A 20,512-nucleotide genomic window follows, 5' to 3' on the forward strand; every position below is an offset into this window, starting at 1 on the left:
CAGGACAAGGTAATCCTGTATGACCACAATTTGGCATGAATGAAAAGCATTTGTGTTCTTCAAAGAAAGCAGAATATGGTGTAGAAAATGAGGGGTTTTTGCAATAAAGCTACGCTTGCAGTGTTGTAGAAGAAAATGAATGGATGTGCCCAATCAAAAACTGATAGTACTGGCACTAAGTTGACACTATATTCTAATTGCGACAGGATGGACTGCTTTTTTGTTTGAAAAATGCTTAAGTACACCAGATTCAAGTGATATCATGGCTCTTGACTTTTGATCAGGGATGACTGAAAACATCTGAAATTAAAAGATATAACATTCATTGATAACTTGATTTTGTCGATCTTTAACACTCATGATAAATGCAACTGAAAAAAAGTTAATTTATTTGCCACTGGGAAGAAAACCACCAGGAATTTGTAGTTTTTGTTTAATCACAAATCTATCAAACTGAAAAGACATTAAAATATTTATTCACCTGACATTTATCATGAGAAATGAGTAAAGAAAAATAAATGCTTACCAATCTGTGGACCATTTTTATGAGGATGTTCACTGAATTCAACCTGTGACTGATATCTTCCCAGTAAGAAGTCAGGGTCACCACAGGCTTTGTGTTTGCCCAAGGTAGAAAATAGTAGTAGTTACCTGACAGAAATAAGATAATGACTTAATAGACAGAAGAACTACCTATCTCTGTTTTGACACTGTGCCTTCTAAGCAAATACTGCTGTCTTCTCCGATCCCATTTGCTGAGCCATTTTCATCATCTCCCCAATAGGACAATTTTTAAACAATCTCTATCTTGACAGCCATTCACTATACTATTTGCCTTTTTGACCTGTCCTCCTACCTTCAAGAGATCTATGCAATTTAATCACCAAAACTTCACTGTTCCTTGACTCTCAGTATGGCCATTCAGGATGCACTGCAGAAACTCACCAAGACTCCTTAGACAGCACCTTCCAAACCCCCGACCTCTACCAGACAGAAGGACAAGGGCAGCAAAAGTCATGGACACACCATCTGGAAGCTGTCCTCCAAGCCACATACCACCCCCACTCGGAAACTTATTTCTTTACTGTTGCTGGGTCAAAATCCTGGAACTTCCTAACAGTACTGTGGGTATACCCACACCTCAAGGACTGCAGTGGTTCAAGGCAGCAGCTCATCACAACCTTCAAGTAATTAGTGATGGGCAATTAAATGCTGCCTCAGCCTATGAAGCCTATATCCACTGAATGATTTTTAAGTCATATGCAAATTTCACTCATTAGATTAGGAGTCACACAGGGGTTCCAAGCAGCCCCAAGGAGTTAAGATACAAGGTTTATCTGGAAGCATTCCAACTTATTATCTAGCAGGCAGATACTTTCCAAAACCCAAGCAGTTTTCAGAGTCACAGGTCCATTAAATTTGAAGAAACCATGGAATAAATTTAGCATTGGTCCAAATCCAATGGTCCAGACATTCAAAATTTACTTAATTTCAATCACCATTTCTCTTCAAATTTCTGTGCACCAAAATCTAGCAGCTATTTATTGAACATTTTCCCAGCCCACTAATTTAACTCTACAACTCTTTCAGTCCAATTTAAAATCACTATATCAGCCAATACTGTGTGAACAAACTTGGATATCAATGTACTTCACCTTCATCCATATCAATTACATGGATTCAAGGCACCCCCCCCCCACCCCCAAAAAAAACACACCACGAACCACAATTGGAAATATACGCTCTCAACCCTCATCCCTCCAAGTTTCTCCTTCCAACAGCGATTAAATTCATATAAAATTATGGTTACACAATATTGGCCACCTGGTGGTACATTATCCAGGAATCATTATTTACCCATAAGCCTCAACGGTGAATGTCAGACCATTTCCACAATTAGCTACAGCACAGCTTGAATTCTAGTCAATTTTCTCTGGATCATGGATATAGATGTCGATTAATCACTACCAAATGAAGTCATTTATTAACAGCTAAAACATGAAAATATGCCATTTTTACAACCATAATTGAGGCAGGTAACTGATGGAACTAGAGGATCACAAGCACCATGCTTTACAATAGCAATATTAAATCTTAGTTGCTGAGAATTCACACAGTAATACTCACCATCAAACACTGCTCTACTGTACTGGGTAGTGGAAGCCAAAGGCCTGCAGGTTTTGTCAAATTTGTTACCATAATTGCCCATGCTCACTTCAAACTGAATGGCATCTCCAACTTCTTGCTGCATAGTTGCAGCATAAAAGACAGCACAAAGACTGTACTTGCGTCGGCGTTGATATTTCTAGAACAGCAAGTATTAGATGAATTCATGTCAATGATGAGCAATAAATATCACCAATAATAGAGAAACCGAGTTAGACAGATACAGCATGGAAACAGGCCCTTTGGCCCACCAAGTCTGTACCGAACATAAACCACCCCTTTATATTAATTCTACATTAACCCCATTATCCCTACATTCTCTCAACTCCCCCCAGATTATACACTCAGCTAGACACTAGGGGCAATTTGCAGTAGCCAGTTCAGCTTCCAACCTGCACATTTTTCAGGTGTGGGAGGGAGGAAACCAGAGCACCTGGAGGAAACCCACGCAGTCACAAGGAGAATGTGCAAACTCCACACAGACTACACCAAAGGTCATAATGGAATCAGGATTTCTGGTGCACGAGACAAATGGCTCTACTAGCTGCACCAGTGTACTGCCTGTTAAAAAGAGATTGTGGCATAAAATGCAGTTGATATGGAATTGCTTGTCAAAAACCTTATTATTTAAATAGGTTTCTCCAGCACCAGAAACACAGCACTTCCACCCCAGTTTGCCAATGGATACTGCAACAGTAGGACAAAAAAAAAAACAACTTGGAAACTGACTGCTGTGCATCGCTGTGTGGATCCAACCGCAGGGAGTCTGTCAACTGGATTTATATATTCCAAGTCATTCACAGATTATTGAATCATGAATACAAGATGGTGAACCTACACCTTGAAGCCAAAAAAGGCAGAAACATTCCTGCTGGGTGGCCGTGAATAATTGCATGTAATGTTTAATCCCTCTCCTCTTTAACATCACATATACTTAAACTGATAATCAAGCATGGAGAGCAGGAGGTGATGCACAATAGTCACGGGAAACTTTGAAAACCAAATGGATCATAGTAGGAATAACGAGAGGAATCTTTTTCACAGCATAGTTAATAATTAAGCAATCCATTGAGTGAGTGGGGAGAAATGAAGCCAGTTAGAGAGAGCCCACCTTTGAAGTAGTGATTACAATATGATAAAGGATAAAATTTCAGGCTTGCAGTGTGGAAAGTAAACAGTTCTCTATCTAGCAATGGCCGGAAAGTGGATTGAGGGAATACGATGGGAAGGAGGAGAATGGAATAGGACTTTTAGAGCTGAATATCGGATTACTTTTATCAATACTATTATCAATTTACCACTTGACACACAGAAAAGACCTACAATGCCAACAAGGATAAAGATAAAAGATTAGAAGATTTCAAGTTCAAAAACACATGCATACATTTGAGAACAGAAGAGAGTTCAAAAACATTAATTTCTGTCAAAGGGGACGGTAGAAGCAAACAGCCAAAAATGGTCGCAAGCAATTTTTCCAGCCATCTTGGATTGAGTGAACTAGAATGTGGAATGCTAGTTCATGTGGATCTTGTGGCCAAAATCCAAGTCCTTTATTATTGTGCCCATTAGAATGCTTTAAAACCAATGGATTTATGAAGAATAACCATAATTAACTGAACATGTGTTCAACTAACCTGAACAACCAAAACATCATCACTTGGTAGGTCTTCCAACTTCTTCTCTGGACTACCTTCAAGTTTAGTGATTAGTTCAACTAATAGTCGACCACGATATGAAACTCCCTCGCCCTAAAAGCAAAACAAAAATGAGGATTTTGTGTGCCTGTTTCACTTCCCCCCACCCCCCCTCCAAAAACACTAAAATGCATCTGATGAGATTGAAAATTTATAGCAATCCAGAAATTCAATTAACTGACTTTATCAATGCTTTGATGCTCCACTTTCTGAGCAACAAAACTATCAATCTGCTATCAGGTCAGTGTTCACCAAACAGTAACATATTTTTCTGTCAGATATGAGCCACTGGCTTCTTTTAGTCTAACATAGGCACCAATTCACATTACAAGCTGCAGATTCAGTGACTTGATTACAAGTTGCTTTTGTAAATAGCAGTGCTGAAATGGTTCAGTGATTTGTAGCACCAAGTAACAGTGACAAAAATCAACATTTGCACACTCTCCAGTTCACATTTGTATTGTGAAAGGTGATGGCTGTCATGTGACTGTGACAACACTGACCCCTCTGGCTGGGAATGACACCACTGAGCAGGTGGCCGAAAGTGACACCACTGTCAATGAAGGTCTGGCTCCACCCCACCCATTAGGTAAACACCTTTGTCCTTGCTGGACCACCTGGATTGGTCCTTGTGAGCACCTTTGTTCCTGGGCAGACCTAACCATTGGCCCGCTTAAACACCTTTGTCCTTGCTGGACGACCCAGCCCTCCAGCAGTATAAAAGTGCTGCATGTTTGGTTCTCTCTCTACGAGGATATTGAGGTAAGCTGTGCACTACTTCAGGGCAGTTAGTTAAGGACTCCCGAGACCAAAGAGCCAATGTTTGTCCAGAATCAGGGTGTTCAAACATTGTATTGTTTATTCCTTGATCATTTGTAACCTGCGTGCGCACGTGCACCTCACCCGTTGCGATTCCCTTCAGGTTCGCGATCTCCTGCTTGTGTGCATCCATTCCCATCCATTCTTTCCCCACGTTTGTCTTTGTAAATAAAATTCTCCTTTTTAAAAGTACAAAGACTTGTGTCTGAAGCCCTCTGCACTTAAGACCTGAAAGAACCTTTTCCCACAACAACATTCCAGTGCACACTACCAGCCTCCAGTACAATCTCCAAGGATGTACTGCTGAGGCTTAGTAAGGCATTGGTCAGACTGCATTTAGAATACTGAAAGCAATTTTGGGTGCCATCGCTAAGGAAAGATGTGCTGGCCCTAGGGAGGGTCTAGATGAGGTTCACAAGAATAATCCCAGGAATGGAAGGCTTAACACAAGGAGTGCCTGTGATGTCTTTGGGCCTGTGCTCAATGGAGTTCAGAAGGATGCAGGGGTGGGGTGGAATCTCATTGAAATCTACCAGACACTTAGAGACCTGGATAGAGTGGACATGGAGAGGAAGTTTCCATTAATAGGAAAGAGTCTAGGATGCAAGGGCACAGCCTCAGAATAAAAGGGACGTCCCTTTATAACTGAGATGAGGAGGAATTTCTTCAGCCAGAGGGTGGTGAATCTGTGGAATTCGCAGCCATAGAGGGCTGTGGAGGCAAAGTCATTGGGTGTATTTAAGGCAGAGATTGATAAGTTCTTGATTGGCAAAGGAGTTAAGGGTTACGGGGAGAAGGCAGGAGAATGGGGTTGAAATATATATACACACGCATACACAATATATAAAAAAAATCAGCCATAATTGAATGGTGGAGCAGACTCGATTGACCAAATGGCCCAAGTCTGCTCCTAAGTCTTATGATTATGGTTCCAGTTACCTCCCTAATGCAGATCAGAACCCACATCAGGTGCGTCAATGACTCAATAACATTCTCCTGCATATTGTTACGTTGGATTAAAACCTCCAATGGAAAGCCAGAAAATTAGCAAAATGGCACAAGATGCACCATCAAGGTCATTTAGATGGTTCCCACAGATCAAATTGCAATAGATCTGGCCCATGTCTGCCTCAAATTAAATTCACGGTCCAACTTCCAAGCCACAAATCAAATGTTATTGGCCACAGGTCTTTAAAAACTTATTGATGCGGGGCTGAAGACATTGATTTCTGCGGCTGAACACAAAGGAGCACAACAACATCCGAGTAGTTTTCTCAGAATAAGTTATTAGATACATTTACACATTACTATTAAATCAGACAGTGAGTTACATTATTCTGACTAACCTTTCCATGGTTCAAGTCTTCATAAGGATCAGGAAAGCCAGTATATTCTCTGGGGCTCCCATAAAAGTTGATAAAAGCAGGGCCAAAAGCTGGAAGAAATCCTATTGATTCATCTCCAGTTTCCCCTATCAAAAGACAAAATGATCAGCAAACCACACTGGTATTTCTCGAGCATTCACTAAAAATTCATTAGTGCAAGTTAGTTTGTTAGCATGTGCGCAGATTGCGTAACAGACAAGTAACAATTGCAGAGGGTTAAAAAAAAACTCATCTGAAATGGGAGTAAAATGGGTTCTAAGTAAAATTAACTTACTGAACAGAATCGTTTCCAGACCTCAACTAGGACTTCCATTTACCAAACTTACTTCTAGGCCTCACTAACTTGGATTGACAAGAACCAAAGTTTTATTTTTCTCAACTCCATCATACAGAATGAATACTGAAAAAATGAACAGGAACATACAGACACTCCCTATCCTGCCCCCTGAAACCAAGTCTAGAGGCAATCTCCTGAAACAAAAAAAAAGTGATAAATCATTATACTTTCTACACAATTATGCAGCCAAACAACTAACCTACTACTTGCCCCCATTATTTGCAATTGTTTCAGTTCCTATCAGAGCACTTTCCACTTCAGTGGAGGTGTGGAAAGAAGAGAAAAAAAGTTTGCAATGATCCATGTTGTGGAATTGCTATCCTTCTGCTCTCCAGATATCACTTTCACTAGCAGTGTGGAAAAGTAATGGCTTATTTTATCACCCCCCCCCCCCTTCAGCAGATAAAATACAGAAGGTCTGAAGGCCCAGGGAAAACCTGAAGCAAAAAGTCAAAACAGAAAAATTGCTGCCATGAAATTATTTAACCAGTTCCCAAGTACCTGCATTCAAATCAATGTAAACCAAGTCTAACAGTCTGAAGCCCAAAGGGGAAAATTTGAAGCAAAAAATATTCAAAGTAACAACCAAAAATGCTATAATGAGATCATTTAACCAGTAACCAAGTATTTGCTTTGGTCAATATAAACCAAGTTTAACAGAAAACACATAGTTACTCTGAACAAGCAGTTTTTAAAAAAAAAGTCTTGTAATGCTACCACAGAATTAAATTAGTCACAAGCATCAAGAGTTAGACACAATTTACTTTAAATTCTAAAACCTGCTTTTAAAACACTTCAGTGAAAAAGCCACGTTGCCCGAGCTTTTCCAGATGTTTCACCCAGATAATGGACCAAGCCAATTTACAGGATATTAAGGGTTTCTGCCATGGGTCACAGTAAAATTGTAGGTGTTCTTACCCAAGAATGCCAATAATTGTAGCAAACCTTAAACCGCACATATTCACCGAACATTTTGTGTTGAATCCCACATGACAGATGTAGTAAAAGGGTGAGATATTAAATCATTAATAGAGAAATTAGAACAAGTCCAAATCTGCCAAGGAAGGTTGAAAACTAGGAAGAGCAGAATACATAGTACAGAGGAATACTTAAACCAGTTCTATCAATAAACCAAACCCACCAAATTCAAAAATGACACTGAGGAATAAATTTTGGTAGTTACAGCCAGAGGCAACGGATTAAGTCTGCATTATTTCTGCCAGTGATCTGAAGGCCCAGGGAAATCCTGATGCCAATTGATCTAAGAGTTACCTTGGGAAGATGCATTCTTTGATTAACAAACTAGGTAGTAAATATTAACTATGTGTCTAATCTTGTGACATCAATTGCGCTTTTTTAAAAAAATCATTTGGTTTCTGTGGAAGGACAAGACTTAGCACAATAACATAAGCAGTTATTCAATGAACACAATGATGGCAAGCAATTAGTGCAGCTTTAGGCCAAAGCATGTAGGATCAGTGTGCATTTTACCAGCATGGTTTATTCTAGATGTCTAAATGGGGAAAGTTAGTCAATTGTTTAAAAAAAATTTTTGTAATGCAAATTATTGGTCAGGAAAATTAAAGTACATACTTTTTTAAAAAATGTGTTATTAATAAGTGAAATGAATAGTGGGAAGTTGAAGTTGATCAAGTCTTATAGTTAAAAAAAGACTCAAACATTTTTGCAGACTATTTGCATGAAGCTTCCCAAGTATCTATTTTGACACAAATGTACTAGAATTACAATGATGGACTTCATTTAGTCAGAGTTAATGCCAGACATGGCAGTAAAGTGATCTCTGTACAATCCATAGCATGCGCAACATCAACCAATCTTGGCTGGATTTCTCAAATTCTCATTTCTGTTTTTATAACTGCAACATTATTAAAGCAAAAATACTGAAATGATCAAGGGCTCCACTCCTGAATGCCATGCAGTTATCACAGCTGGAAGCACACATTGTGGAGGGATTCATTTGGCTCAGGCTAGTTGACTAAGATGCTGGAAGGCTGCCAATGACAAACAGCCAGCATGTAGCACTGAGTCACCATATCCAGCACTGAGTCACCATATCCAGCAGTATAAGGGAAGCAAGGAGAGAAAAACAAAGTGATTGTAGTTTGGTGGTAGATGATTTAAACAAAAAAAAACAGCTGCCAAGCTATATTTAGTTTCATTTTTCATCTCAGTGTGGCATTTTAAAGCAAGATATTCAGAGGTTATAACCTTACCAGTTAAATGCACATTTGAGCCTACAATGAAATCGGAAATGCTAGTTGCTCACATTTTTCGGAGTCTTTTATAAAAAGGGGAAAAAGAATGCCAAGCCAGCTAAACAGCTCAAGTCCAGTAGCCATTACGTGTGAAAACATCCATTGCCAAATATCTTTACATTATTCATTTTGAGGCAAATTTACCCAACTCATTAATGAACATATATGCTAGATCATTATACTCTTTCACACCAAAATATTATAATTGGCAGTGGAGGTTGAAAGTTTAGACCAAGAAATGAACCTTCATTTGATGGAGAAGCCCCAGTTCCCTCATCATCTGGATTGTAGGGAAACAAAAACAAGTTAGAACATTTCAAAATAAAATGTTATTAACCAGTCTCAATGTTGTAGGCATTACACACAGCCAACTTCGCAATTCATTTATACTACATCACCATGGAGTGCCAACGTACACCACTGTTCAAAATCAGAGAGATCAAATCTCCTTGCCCTTCTATATACGTGATGTGATACGTTTCGTGGAACCCTGCACCTTGTGAAGTTATTTGGGATGGTGTGGGGTTGTGATGGTCATTTGTACGCTGCTACCGCACACCATCTGATTGGAGACAGGGAGACAGTCAGGAACTATATTACCTGACATGCACTTCACAGGACAAGGGCTTCTTGGGGATTCTGAAGAAAGATGTTGTTGTTTAGAAGGCACCATGCCCTGCAAATGGCTATTCACCTAACTAATACTCCGTATGCAGTTAAAATAAAAAGCATAGAATGGGAGTGGTTTGTTATCAGAGATGTTGTCGGGAGCTGTACTGAGGAACACAGATTAGAAAAGCCTTTTTCTTCTTTTGTCAATTTGTTATGTTACTTTATTTAGCAGCATCCATTCTGAAATCTAAGCAAAATAAACAGTGCTAGAGGAACTCAATGAGTCAGGCAGCATCCATAGAGGAAAATGGGCAGTTGACATTAAGGTGGTGACCCTCCATCTGGACTCACTGAGTTCCTCGAGCAGTTTATTTTTTGCTCCAGATTCCAGCATCTTCTGTCTCACGTTTCTCTGGAATGTTCAAAGCTAGATTATTATGACCAGGTAGCTATTAATCTTATGTATATCATCATGGCTAAAGAGAAAGTGTTTACAATGCTTTTTATGTTATTTAACAAGACCATGTACAAATGGAATTTGAAATGCATGCTCAAGTGTAGATAGTATAACAATTTAATAGGCTAGTTACACAATGTTGTATGCAATTTTCCATGAATGAAAGATACTCTGCATTAACTTTCTACGGAGCCATAGGCTAAAAATATGCACCCAATCTTTTCATATAGGGCCACAGATAAATCTATACCATAAGAATATTAAGGTTTTGAGGGGTCTGATAGATGATCCTGGGAAGTACTGGAGGAACAAAAGGGACCTTGGTGTACAGGTACAAAGATCCCTAAAGGTGGCAGCACAGATTGACAGGGCGGTGAAGGTGACATATAAAATTCTAACCTTCATTAGCCAGGGCACAGAGTTTAAGGAGTTTGTGGTACAATGTTATAAAATGTAGTTAGGCCACAATTGGAACTGTTCTGATCACCACACTAAAGGACATAATTATACTGGAGAGGATGCAGAGGAGATACACCAATACGTTGCCTCATGGGATGTAACATTCCAGAGACGAGGAAAGACTGGATAGACTGGACTGGTTTTCCCAGGAACAGAAGTGCCTGAGGGGGAAATCCAATAGAGAGATACAAAATTAAGTTACTAAGCAAGTTTCCACCCCCCCCCCCCCCCCACGGCAGAGGTGTACAAGACCAGAAATCATACATTTAAAGTTTGGGAGGGGGAGGGGGGAGGGCGGGAAGAAGTAAAAACAAGAATTGAGGAAGAGACAAGAAATTCAATATTTAAGCAGCATCGGGGTGAGCGCCTAAATTGCCAAGGCATAACTGGCTACAATCCAAGTGCTGGTAAATGGGATTAGTATAGATAGATACTTGATAGTTGGCATGGCCACAATGGGCCAAAAGGTCAGTTTCTGTGCTGTATGTCTTTCCATTAGTAGCTCATAGTATTGCTTGATGACAAGGTTCTAATTCAAGGCCAGCATTCTGAAAGATCATCAACCCAAAACATCAACTCCATTTCACGCTCATTGGAGGCTGCCTGACCTGCTGAATATTTATCACATTGCGTCTTATTTTTGATTTCCAGCATGTTAATGTTTTCTTTCCAGTGTAACCCAAGGCTACCAGCATTGCAAGGTGCATTGGCCTAGAAACATCAGTAACCCCAAAAAGATGCAGTGGTGAGCAACAGAGGGGGCAAATAATTTTTGGTTGTAAGCCTCTTGCTGGAAACTCCAAATGAAAATGTGCCACTCAGTACTCAGTCAAGGAGATCAAACGAGGATGGGAAGGAATGGTGGTAGCATCAGAACGCAGCACTGGTTGGGGAAAATTGTAGGGGTGGGGGGGGAGGGGAGGGTGGGAGCGATGCTGCGTGGCAAAAGGAGAGCTGAGCACTGGAGAGTTGGGGATGGGGTTCAGAGAGTGAACCCTACACTAAATGGGACAGTGAAGCACATGAAATATCAGGAAGCTGCCACGTTTAGCAAGATGGAACAGGGCCTGAAGGAGAGAAGGAGCAAGGGAAGAGTGTTGGACTGCGGGTGAGGCGGAGAAAGAAAACAAACAGGCTGCCCAAGTTTCCTTGCACTGAAAGGATATTGCATCAGGGTGCAAAAAGGTGACTCATACCCAAAAGGGCCTGGTTGGATGCAAAGTGATCTGAAAATTCTTGTTAGAGAGCTTCACACTGGGAAAACAGATTCAATTATAGAACATTGGAAAAGATTAAAATACAAGTTGCCCCAAAATTAAAATTTTATACTGCATGATGAAAAGCACATTGGACAAATTATCTACATGGTATTGCCTGGATAACTTCTAGACTTTAGCATAGATACATGCAAGACACTGCTTTCTTAGTTTTGCTCCAAAATTAAGTAGAATGGACTCTTTCTGAGCATGGTGGATTATGGCACCGGAAGACTCATACCCTTGAATCTTATGATCCAAGGTGGAACTTAAATGCAGCTTGTGATATTTATTAAAATCAAATTGGCAAAACCACAATTTATGGAAAAACCTGGAAGCAGATTCCAAGCCTTGATTTTTGGAGATTTGTCAAGTGGAGGATGAGAAGCACACAAGGAGGGAAATAAAAAGGGAGGTTTCAAAGCAATTGTAACCTACTTGTTAATACTCCAAGCTACTATTCCCCTTCTTTAAATCAGCATCAACTAAATTTGTATACACTTCTCTCTGCCAAATGATACCAGTCCGATTTCAGAACCTAAGTGGAATTGGGCCTAATTAATACTGGGCTGGAAGACCACTGATGTCAGGCACTGTAGGCTTTACCAAGAGGAGAAATGACACCAACTTGTTACTATCTGAGAGTTTTCCATATTAGAAAGTATATTGTAGGATTTAACATCCCTCAAATGATTGAAGCCATCATAACAGATTTTGACGTGCATCTGTTTGGTGAATGGTGGCATTTTAGCTTGACTGAGGCATTGTCAGATTTTGGAAGTTAAATTGTACATTAACAGCAACAATTGGGGGGGGGGGGGGGGGGGGTGGAGAGAAAAGAAGAGGAAAGCACAAACCTTCAACTTCGCCACCAGATGAAGCTATCTTGGAGAGGTACAAATATGCTGTCCCAATTGCATCATTTCCAGTCAGCCGATCCCTAAAAGATGTTTATCATTTTTTTAAAATATTATTGCCTATACCACGTTCAAGAGCAGCTACTTCCCTTCAACCATTCAGTTCTTAAACCAACCGGGAAAACCCTAAATCACCACTTCAGTTTAGCAACACTATGACCACTCTGATCACTTTGCACTAAAATTGGCTTTGTTTTTGGTTCTAAATGCGTCTTTTTCTTGTAAAACTTGTGTATTATTTATGTTTTCTTGTGAATGCTGCTTATATGACATTAGATGCCTGTGATGCTGCTGCAAGTTTTTCATTGCACCTGTGCATACATGTATTTGTGCATATGACAATAAACTCTGACTTTAAATTAGGCTAAACTGGATCTCATCCTTGCAGTAATTAGTAGTAAGCCACTAGAAAGACAACACTCCATCCAATCATTGTTCCAATTGATCAAGTAACCAATTCAACTCGAGGTTAGCAGAGCCTGTTCTACAGGCCGGCTACAGAATACTTCCATAAGCAGAACAATCAGCACAGCTCAGAAGTAGTTGCAAAAATAAAGCAGTTTCTACTTTCATGCCTTGATGTTATGGATAGCTATAAATACTTAACAAAAAACTTACAAATTTGATTAAAAAATCTTGGTAATGACAACAAAAAAGGGCCAAGACTCACTGTACCTAGTATAGTGATTGAACCATCAGACTAGTAATCCAGAGGTCTGGACTGATAATACAAGTTCAAAATCCACCATGGGAGCTGGAATTAAAGTTCAGTTAATAGTCTAGAATTTAAAAAAAATTAGAACAGTAACTACAAAAACTACCAGGTTGTTAAATACCCACCTAGTTCACTTAAATGCGCTTCAGGGGTGGGTATCTACATATTTTGCCCCAACTGGTTGAAATGCAACTCTAGACCCACCAGCGTACTCAACTCTTTAATTAACAAGTCACTACATTCATGGGCAATTAAGGATGGGGAATACATGCTAGTTTTGCGAATGACTTCCAGATCCCAAAGTAAAAATAGTTTTATTCAATGTTATTGGTAACAAAGTTTATGGAATTGTAATACCATGGCAGTATGTGTCATTCAGACAAGAGGGAACAAAACAGGTAGAAACAAAACAGTCTTAAAATTTGACTTAAAAGACTGGTAATGATACGCTGCCATAAGTACTGCTTCTGTCTGTCAGACCTGGAGAACATAGCAGTCCATGCCATTTCTACTAGACAATCAAAAGTGGTTAATGATATGCTCCTGATTGCTACTGTACATGCAGTAGGTTACAGCTCAGAACCAGTGAGCACAAGTTGCACAAAATACTGTGGCATCTCAGCAATGCTGAGTTCTGCTTCCAAACTACAGTAACTGAGTAATGATGGTTACACCAGTGCATGCCTTTCAGCAGAGTGGACATACAATGAATCTACCCAAGTCTGGGACTTACAGGGATCAGTAGCTGAACACTGGCAGTCCCCTTTGGAACCACTGGCCTTGGCCAGCATAAATCAACCTTTTGTTTAGTATATCATTTGGTACTTGAAAATGCAATTCAAGGACTTCCTACTGCAGTCCAGTGAGTCACAGGGAAAGGAATTTCCTGAAGAAGAACCTTTTAGCCAGCTTTATATACAATTGTAACTTGTTATCTCCCCTCCAATCCCTGTACATCAATTATTATTCCTTTCAGGAAGCCACACTCATCGTCCTCCTCCTATCACTCCAGACAAATTTGGAAGTGAATAATTTAACAGACTAATTTGTTTTTTTTGGATTGTTGTTAAAAGGAAAATGGAGGACTATAATCCCACAATAAGTTGCATCACTGAAATATCAGCAATAAAGAAAAAAAAATGCTCACTGGATAATATACAGAGTTCCTCATCTGTTTGTACAAGGCAGTACATTGTTTCTTACAAAATCCACGCACATGCAAGTTACAACCCTTCTGAAGCAGTAAATTTTTAATATTAGGGCAAACCAGCCTTTTAGTAAATGCACCAAAGTGTAGTTACTCTCCCTTAAAACTGCGGTTTCCTGCCTCACCCCTTCTTTGCTTCCTTGTTCTTCAGCATCAGCACCCAAGGTGACTTGGTCAAAGACCACTTGACCCCAAGCCAATTCATTTATAGGAATTATCTACACTTAATCGTTCACATAAAACGTTAAATAAAGTCAACATGCAGGGAATGAAAACTTTTGCTGCATACTCACCAATCAAAAAGTGTCAGGCGTAATTTCTCGCACATTGACGGAAACTGAAAGACGACAAGAAAAATATTATACTATTTCATTTCTTCTACATTTATTATTGCCATGCAAGAGAAAACAAAGAACAGTTTTAACAGTTGCATTTAATCAATCCTTGTTGGGTTCATTACGGACCAGTAAACATATCTTGTACAAACAACTTGACAACGTCATGAGTCATACTGCAGTACAAGCTATCTACCACCAATCTGATTTGCAAGCACAAGCTTAACACCATACACAGAACATTAAGACTACCAGAATTCAGTATCCAAAAGTAGTCATGGGTCAATCTGTAACAGAGACCTCCGAGCCCTTTACCCAAGATTTCAATGATTCTACTACTCTTATTTCCACTTCTTTGAGATAAGCTTCTCCCCACCACCCACCAACACAAGTTCCAGTTATCCTCTTCCATAGAGGGATAGAAATAGAACGATTACATGAACAGAAAACTTCTACTCATCCTATTGTGTTTGTTAGTTTTTCAACCAAAGAAACTCTAGTTTCAACCTGCTACACCTTCTCTGTAGCCTTGAAAATTTTCTTCAACATGCATTTATCCAATATCCTCTTGGCTACCATGGAACCTGCCCCCACCACATCCACAAAAGGTGGATTCCAGATTCCAACCACACACTATTAAAAAAAATTTTCCTCATTCAACTCTTAAATCCTCCTTTTTTATAAATGTGAGCTCTAGTCCTCAACCCCTCTGAAACAGCCCCACTCTGTTCAGATCCCTCGTTATTTTTATATACTTGCTCAACTTTCCCCTCATCCCTTCTCCAAGGAGTCCAAACTCTCTAATCTATCCTTACAAGTGTCGTCCTTTATGCCAGGAATCACTCAAATCTTTTCTGGACCCTCTTGCATCTTCACCTATCCTTTGTGTCCTTTTCTGTCATTTAAGCTTTGATTCTTAGAAACAGTTTCTCAACTGTTTGCTGTTCTGATGAAGTCATTGATCCAGTTTTTTTGTGTTGATCCAAAGTATCCACATTTTTTTTCCATCCCACATGCTTGATCTCCAGCTGAGTATTATGGATTTTATTTCACATTTCCAGCTTCTGCAGTATTTAGCTTTTGAACTTGCAGTTGCTGGAAACCTGATGAATTTGAACTTGGCAGGAGCGATTGGCAATTTCAAAGACAACTAAATATGGCTCCAATAGTTAAAAGCAAGCAGACAGAGCAACTGAAGGGGGGAAAATACATTGGGAAAAAGCATTGGAAAATACACTTGTCAAAACTGACTGTGTACTAGGATAGCATGACATATCCATTACCATTAATATAATTGGCCTAGGCATAACCTAATGAGTAGCTTATATGATGCTATGTGCCTATGATCCTACTGCAAGTTTTCCACTGCACCTGTGCATACATATACTTGTGCCTATGACAATAAACTCTACTTTGACCTAAATATGACAAAGTATCTTTAGCAATTCACATCAAATGTTGCCTACAAATGTTTTGCTTGTTCCATTTTTGAAGAGGTGGAACAAACACCAATGATATCTACTTAAGATCAGCATGATCTTTACACCCTCTGGTCATGCTGCTCTAAGAAAAATAGACTACTTCTGAAAACAACCGACAACATTGAATTTAATATGGTATCAATGACAAAGCCAAATTCATGAACACCTATCCAATTTTTTTTTGAAAACCTTACCAGCTGATATATACAATGCTATATCTGTTTCAATAATGCTCAGAAATCATTTAAGTGTCCCATTGTGGTGGAAGCCCATTGGCAGACTTGCTTCATGAAAAATTCCACTGTCGTCCTTGTCACTCATACAGTAACCCAAGACTTGCAAAATAGTGGAATATGGCAAAGAAGAAGAATTCTAACCAAACCTCAAGATCGTAACTATGGAAACTACACAACTAATCAATGACATTTACATTTTTATTCCATTTGGGCTTTTTTTAAAAAAAAAGTGACAACACAACCTCTCAAATAATGATCAAAAACTTAAACAAGAAGGATAATTGTATGTATTGTGTGAAAACACTTCCACAAAGATCCTGATTTTGGCTTTGATATTAAATTTTGTTACCAATAGCCGAGTGCCATTTTATTACTTGCACACAATAACAATAATGACATAACGACCAATTATCAGAGTTGCAATCTTTATTTGGGAATACCTTTATATGGCCATTAATATGGATAAACAAATTCCTCAACTAGGTTAGCAAGCCACTTGGATCAAATATAGTTATTTTATTATGAAGGTAAAATAAAGCATGTGGACCTTAAGTACTGCTAAGCACCAAGCCAACATCTTATAAAATAGGATTGTTCAAAATTAGTCTCAAGTCAAGCAGATTTAGAAAGACAGCAAGTTTTGGAATCTATTCCACCAACAGATGGGACGGATAGGAGCTCCTGTTATTACTGTTGAACACATCAGTAATTACATCGATAGAGGATTTAAGTAACAGTGATGGACCCCTCTGTATTCTTTGAAACATCATCCCTTTAGTGATGGGAAGAAAGGGGCATCAAGGGCATGTACTGCACATTCAGCAATTATCCATATTCAGAAAATTTTCCATCCATACGTTAGCTGCTGCCATTTGACTTCTTGTGGTTATATTTGTTACATCCCCTTCAACTGTTTCAATCTCAATTTCTATTTATACTGTTACAATGGACACTGCCTTTGTAAACTAATCATACTATAATTATGCTGTTCTTTCGTGACAACATTGAAATGCCTAGGGAGTAAAGACACATAATTAAATCTTTAAAGTTTACATAGGCAACTTCTGGTGTAAATATGAAGAGGGAAATTTATGCCAGAGGACAGAATCCATGATTCAATATGGAAAATTAATTACACCCAGTTAGTCAAGCTCAAGTGTTCTCCAATTCCTCACTATTTCATCTAGACACACAATTTGAATCTCAGGTACAAAACCACAAGGATCTAAAGATTTGCGTGTGCATATTCATTGTTTTCATTGCCTTCCTGTCATAATGTCATCATATTTCTCTCCGCATCTAATTTGCAACTGCCCAAATGAAAAAAAAAATGTTTAAGCATGTAATTCTAGATTCTGTTCATGAGGTTCTATGGCATTTCCAGTTTCCAGCTATGCTGACAAAAAGCATTAGATCACAGGAAAACATAGCTCAAGGTGGATAGGAATGGACATGGAAATGACAGTGGCCACTGACTCAACATGGCCAACTCAAAGCAATTGCAGATTATGAAATGCAGCAGATCCTACCTTGACTTGAAGGTTGAGAACTTGGTTCCACTCAGGATTTGCATTCTTTTCTATTATCTTTGTACAAAGCTAAAGAGAAAAAAGTCAGTGTTACATGTTGAAGGCAATTTTTACATTCAGAAATTCCACATTGATATCACCGAATATGGACATGGATAGATTCTTACTTTTTTCCCAGCAAAGCTAACTTCCACATATGGATCCACAAGGTTTTTCTTGTCAGATCCTACTCCAAATATTGACTTCACACTTTCTGCAAAGGCATCATCCACTAAAATGGAGTAACACAAGAAGAAAATTTGTATCTCTACTATATTAGTTGAGTGCACTAAACTCAATAACCAAAGCCAGAAATCAAATTTTAATTTCCAAATACAAAACTTAAAAGAATAATACAGACTAAATCTTGGACCCAAATCTAGCTTAACTGCTTTCAATACTGGCAACAGTGACATTGACTAAAGTAGGATCTACCACAATTATACACTCTCAAACTAAGATGATACGGTCAAATTAAATAATGCAACAGATCAAAGAGTTTAAGGATACAGGTCAAAAGGCAGTACCAAACAATTTGACTACTTGAAGGTGGAGAGAGAGCAAGATAAGGGTTGGGAAGACAGCCCTTCCCTATACAAGGTGACAGTGACCCTATAAAACTGCCTCTGCAGGTTTTTTTAATTAGTCAATATGGAAATAATTGGAAGAGTTGAGAAGAAATTTGGGTGGTGGTGCATATTTGAAAGTCAAGGAGAGCAATATAGAAATGCAGAAAATGGGCTCATAACTGAAGTGCAAGGAAGGGCCTATTGATTAAGAAGGGTTTGGATGGGGTGAGAGAAAACAGAACAGTACAACATAGTATAGGCCCTTCAGCCCACAATGTTGTGCTGACCAATACAAATGCCTACTCCGTGATCAATCCAACCCTTCCCTTCTGCACAGCCCACAACCCCCCATTTTCTTACATCCATTTGCTTAACCAGAGTTTTACAGAGCTGTAACATTACCTCACAGCTCTTGAACTCAATCCCCCAACTAATGAAGGCCAGCACACCATATGCCTTCTTAACTACCCTATCAACTTGTGCAGCAACTTTGAGGGATCGATGGTCTTGGACCCCAAGATCCTCCTTAATTCTACTCACCAAGGCCTTCTCATGTCCCCTTCTAGCTCTCCCAAGTCTCTTAAACTCCTTCCTGGCTACCATATAATTCTCAAGAGCCCTGCCTGATTTTTGCTTCCTAAACAAGTATGCTTCCTTCTTCCTCTTGACTAAATATTTCACTTCCCTTGTCAACCTTGGTCCCTTTATCCTACCATTCTTTCCCTTTCTCAGTGGGACAAACCTACCCAGAACCCAATGCAAGTGGTCCCTAAACAGCCTCCACGTTTCTACTGTACATTTCCCCGAGAGCATCTATTCCCAATTTACCTTCAAGTTCCCTCCTAATATCATCGTAATTAGTCCTCCCCCAATTAAAAGCTTTCCCGCATCATCTGCTCAATATCAGTCAGCACTGGATGCAGGAAATGTGTAACTGCCAGTCCAAAACTGGGTTGTGGCAGCTGGAGGACAAGGGCAAAATAAGTTGGTGCATCTCTAGAAGGTGGTGTATAATAAGTGTGAAAATATCAATGCAAGCTCTAGCACAGGATGATGATCAGGTTGCCAAGCAGATTAAAATTTAGAATGTCAATAAGTAGGCAAGCTCTTTTCAACTTCTGTTGGATCCAGAATACCAACATGAGCTAATTATGCAAAGCCCTTGGGTTTTGAGGATACAAAGTGTGCATTATGTAGAAAGGCAAGAGACCATAAATAGTTTGAGAAGTTCAAATGAACAAATTGAAAGCAGGTAGCTGAAGGCAGGATATTACAGATTAAACAGAACATTGTTGTAGTATTTATCCTTGTCACCAAAATTACCATGCTCTCCTCTACAACCCCAAAACCCAACTTACTCTGAGGGATGTCCTCTGCTCTGTAGATCTTTAGAAGAAAAGTCACCCATCGAAGAGTGAGGCCTGCAGGAAGCAGCAAGTTGCTTTCAACATCATCCTCATCTTCATTTTGCACTTTTTTCTCAATCTATTGAATAGAATTTAACGAACAAAAACAGAACAATAGAAAGTAACTCTTGCAAAGCAGAACATTACTGTGCAATTCCTGCCTCTTTCACCAACTTAACATTGCCCATTATGAGATGCTTTGGTGGCGAGGTGTTCCACTGTGACACCAGCATCACCATTACCTCTGGGCGCTTGATAGCTTGTTGTTCAAAAGCTCCTTTCCCTGCAGTATTTTGGTTTTATTGCTGCAAAGCTCAGCTTGCAGTTTGGTCTTGCAGCCCATCACTGAAAGATGAAGTTGTTCCTCCTGTGCCTCATTAGTGTGAGGAGTATGCCAGGCCAAAGAACTTGTTTGGATCCCTTTATCTTAAATGATTCCTTCTTAAACCTTGGTTACATGTCTTGTGCCTTGATTACACATGATCTTCAGTACACAGCACCAGGTAGCCACGAAAAAAGATAACATGATGTCAAATTAATCACTTTCTTCCAAGACCATCTGCCACTGTTGAACAATTTGCTTCAAAAAAAAAAATTGAAAACCATCCACTTGTGTC

The 20,512-nt window shown here is 39.3% G+C and overlaps 1 protein-coding gene across 1 annotated transcript in view; it reads right to left on the reverse strand.

Annotated features, from left to right (window-relative positions):
• LOC127576924 (myoferlin-like) overlaps nucleotides 1-20,512 on the reverse strand; it is a 183,359-nt gene that overhangs the window by 117,999 nt on the left and 44,848 nt on the right. The window contains 10 exon segments of the mRNA XM_052027748.1: nucleotides 527-651; nucleotides 2,128-2,305; nucleotides 3,801-3,914; nucleotides 6,026-6,150; nucleotides 8,922-8,957; nucleotides 12,319-12,401; nucleotides 14,594-14,637; nucleotides 17,882-17,950; nucleotides 18,049-18,152; nucleotides 19,848-19,974. Coding sequence (XP_051883708.1) covers nucleotides 527-651; nucleotides 2,128-2,305; nucleotides 3,801-3,914; nucleotides 6,026-6,150; nucleotides 8,922-8,957; nucleotides 12,319-12,401; nucleotides 14,594-14,637; nucleotides 17,882-17,950; nucleotides 18,049-18,152; nucleotides 19,848-19,974 — 1,005 coding nt within the window.

Source organism: Pristis pectinata, chromosome 12 (genome assembly GCF_009764475.1).
Source record: "Pristis pectinata isolate sPriPec2 chromosome 12, sPriPec2.1.pri, whole genome shotgun sequence".
Lineage (NCBI taxonomy): Eukaryota > Metazoa > Chordata > Chondrichthyes > Rhinopristiformes > Pristidae > Pristis > Pristis pectinata.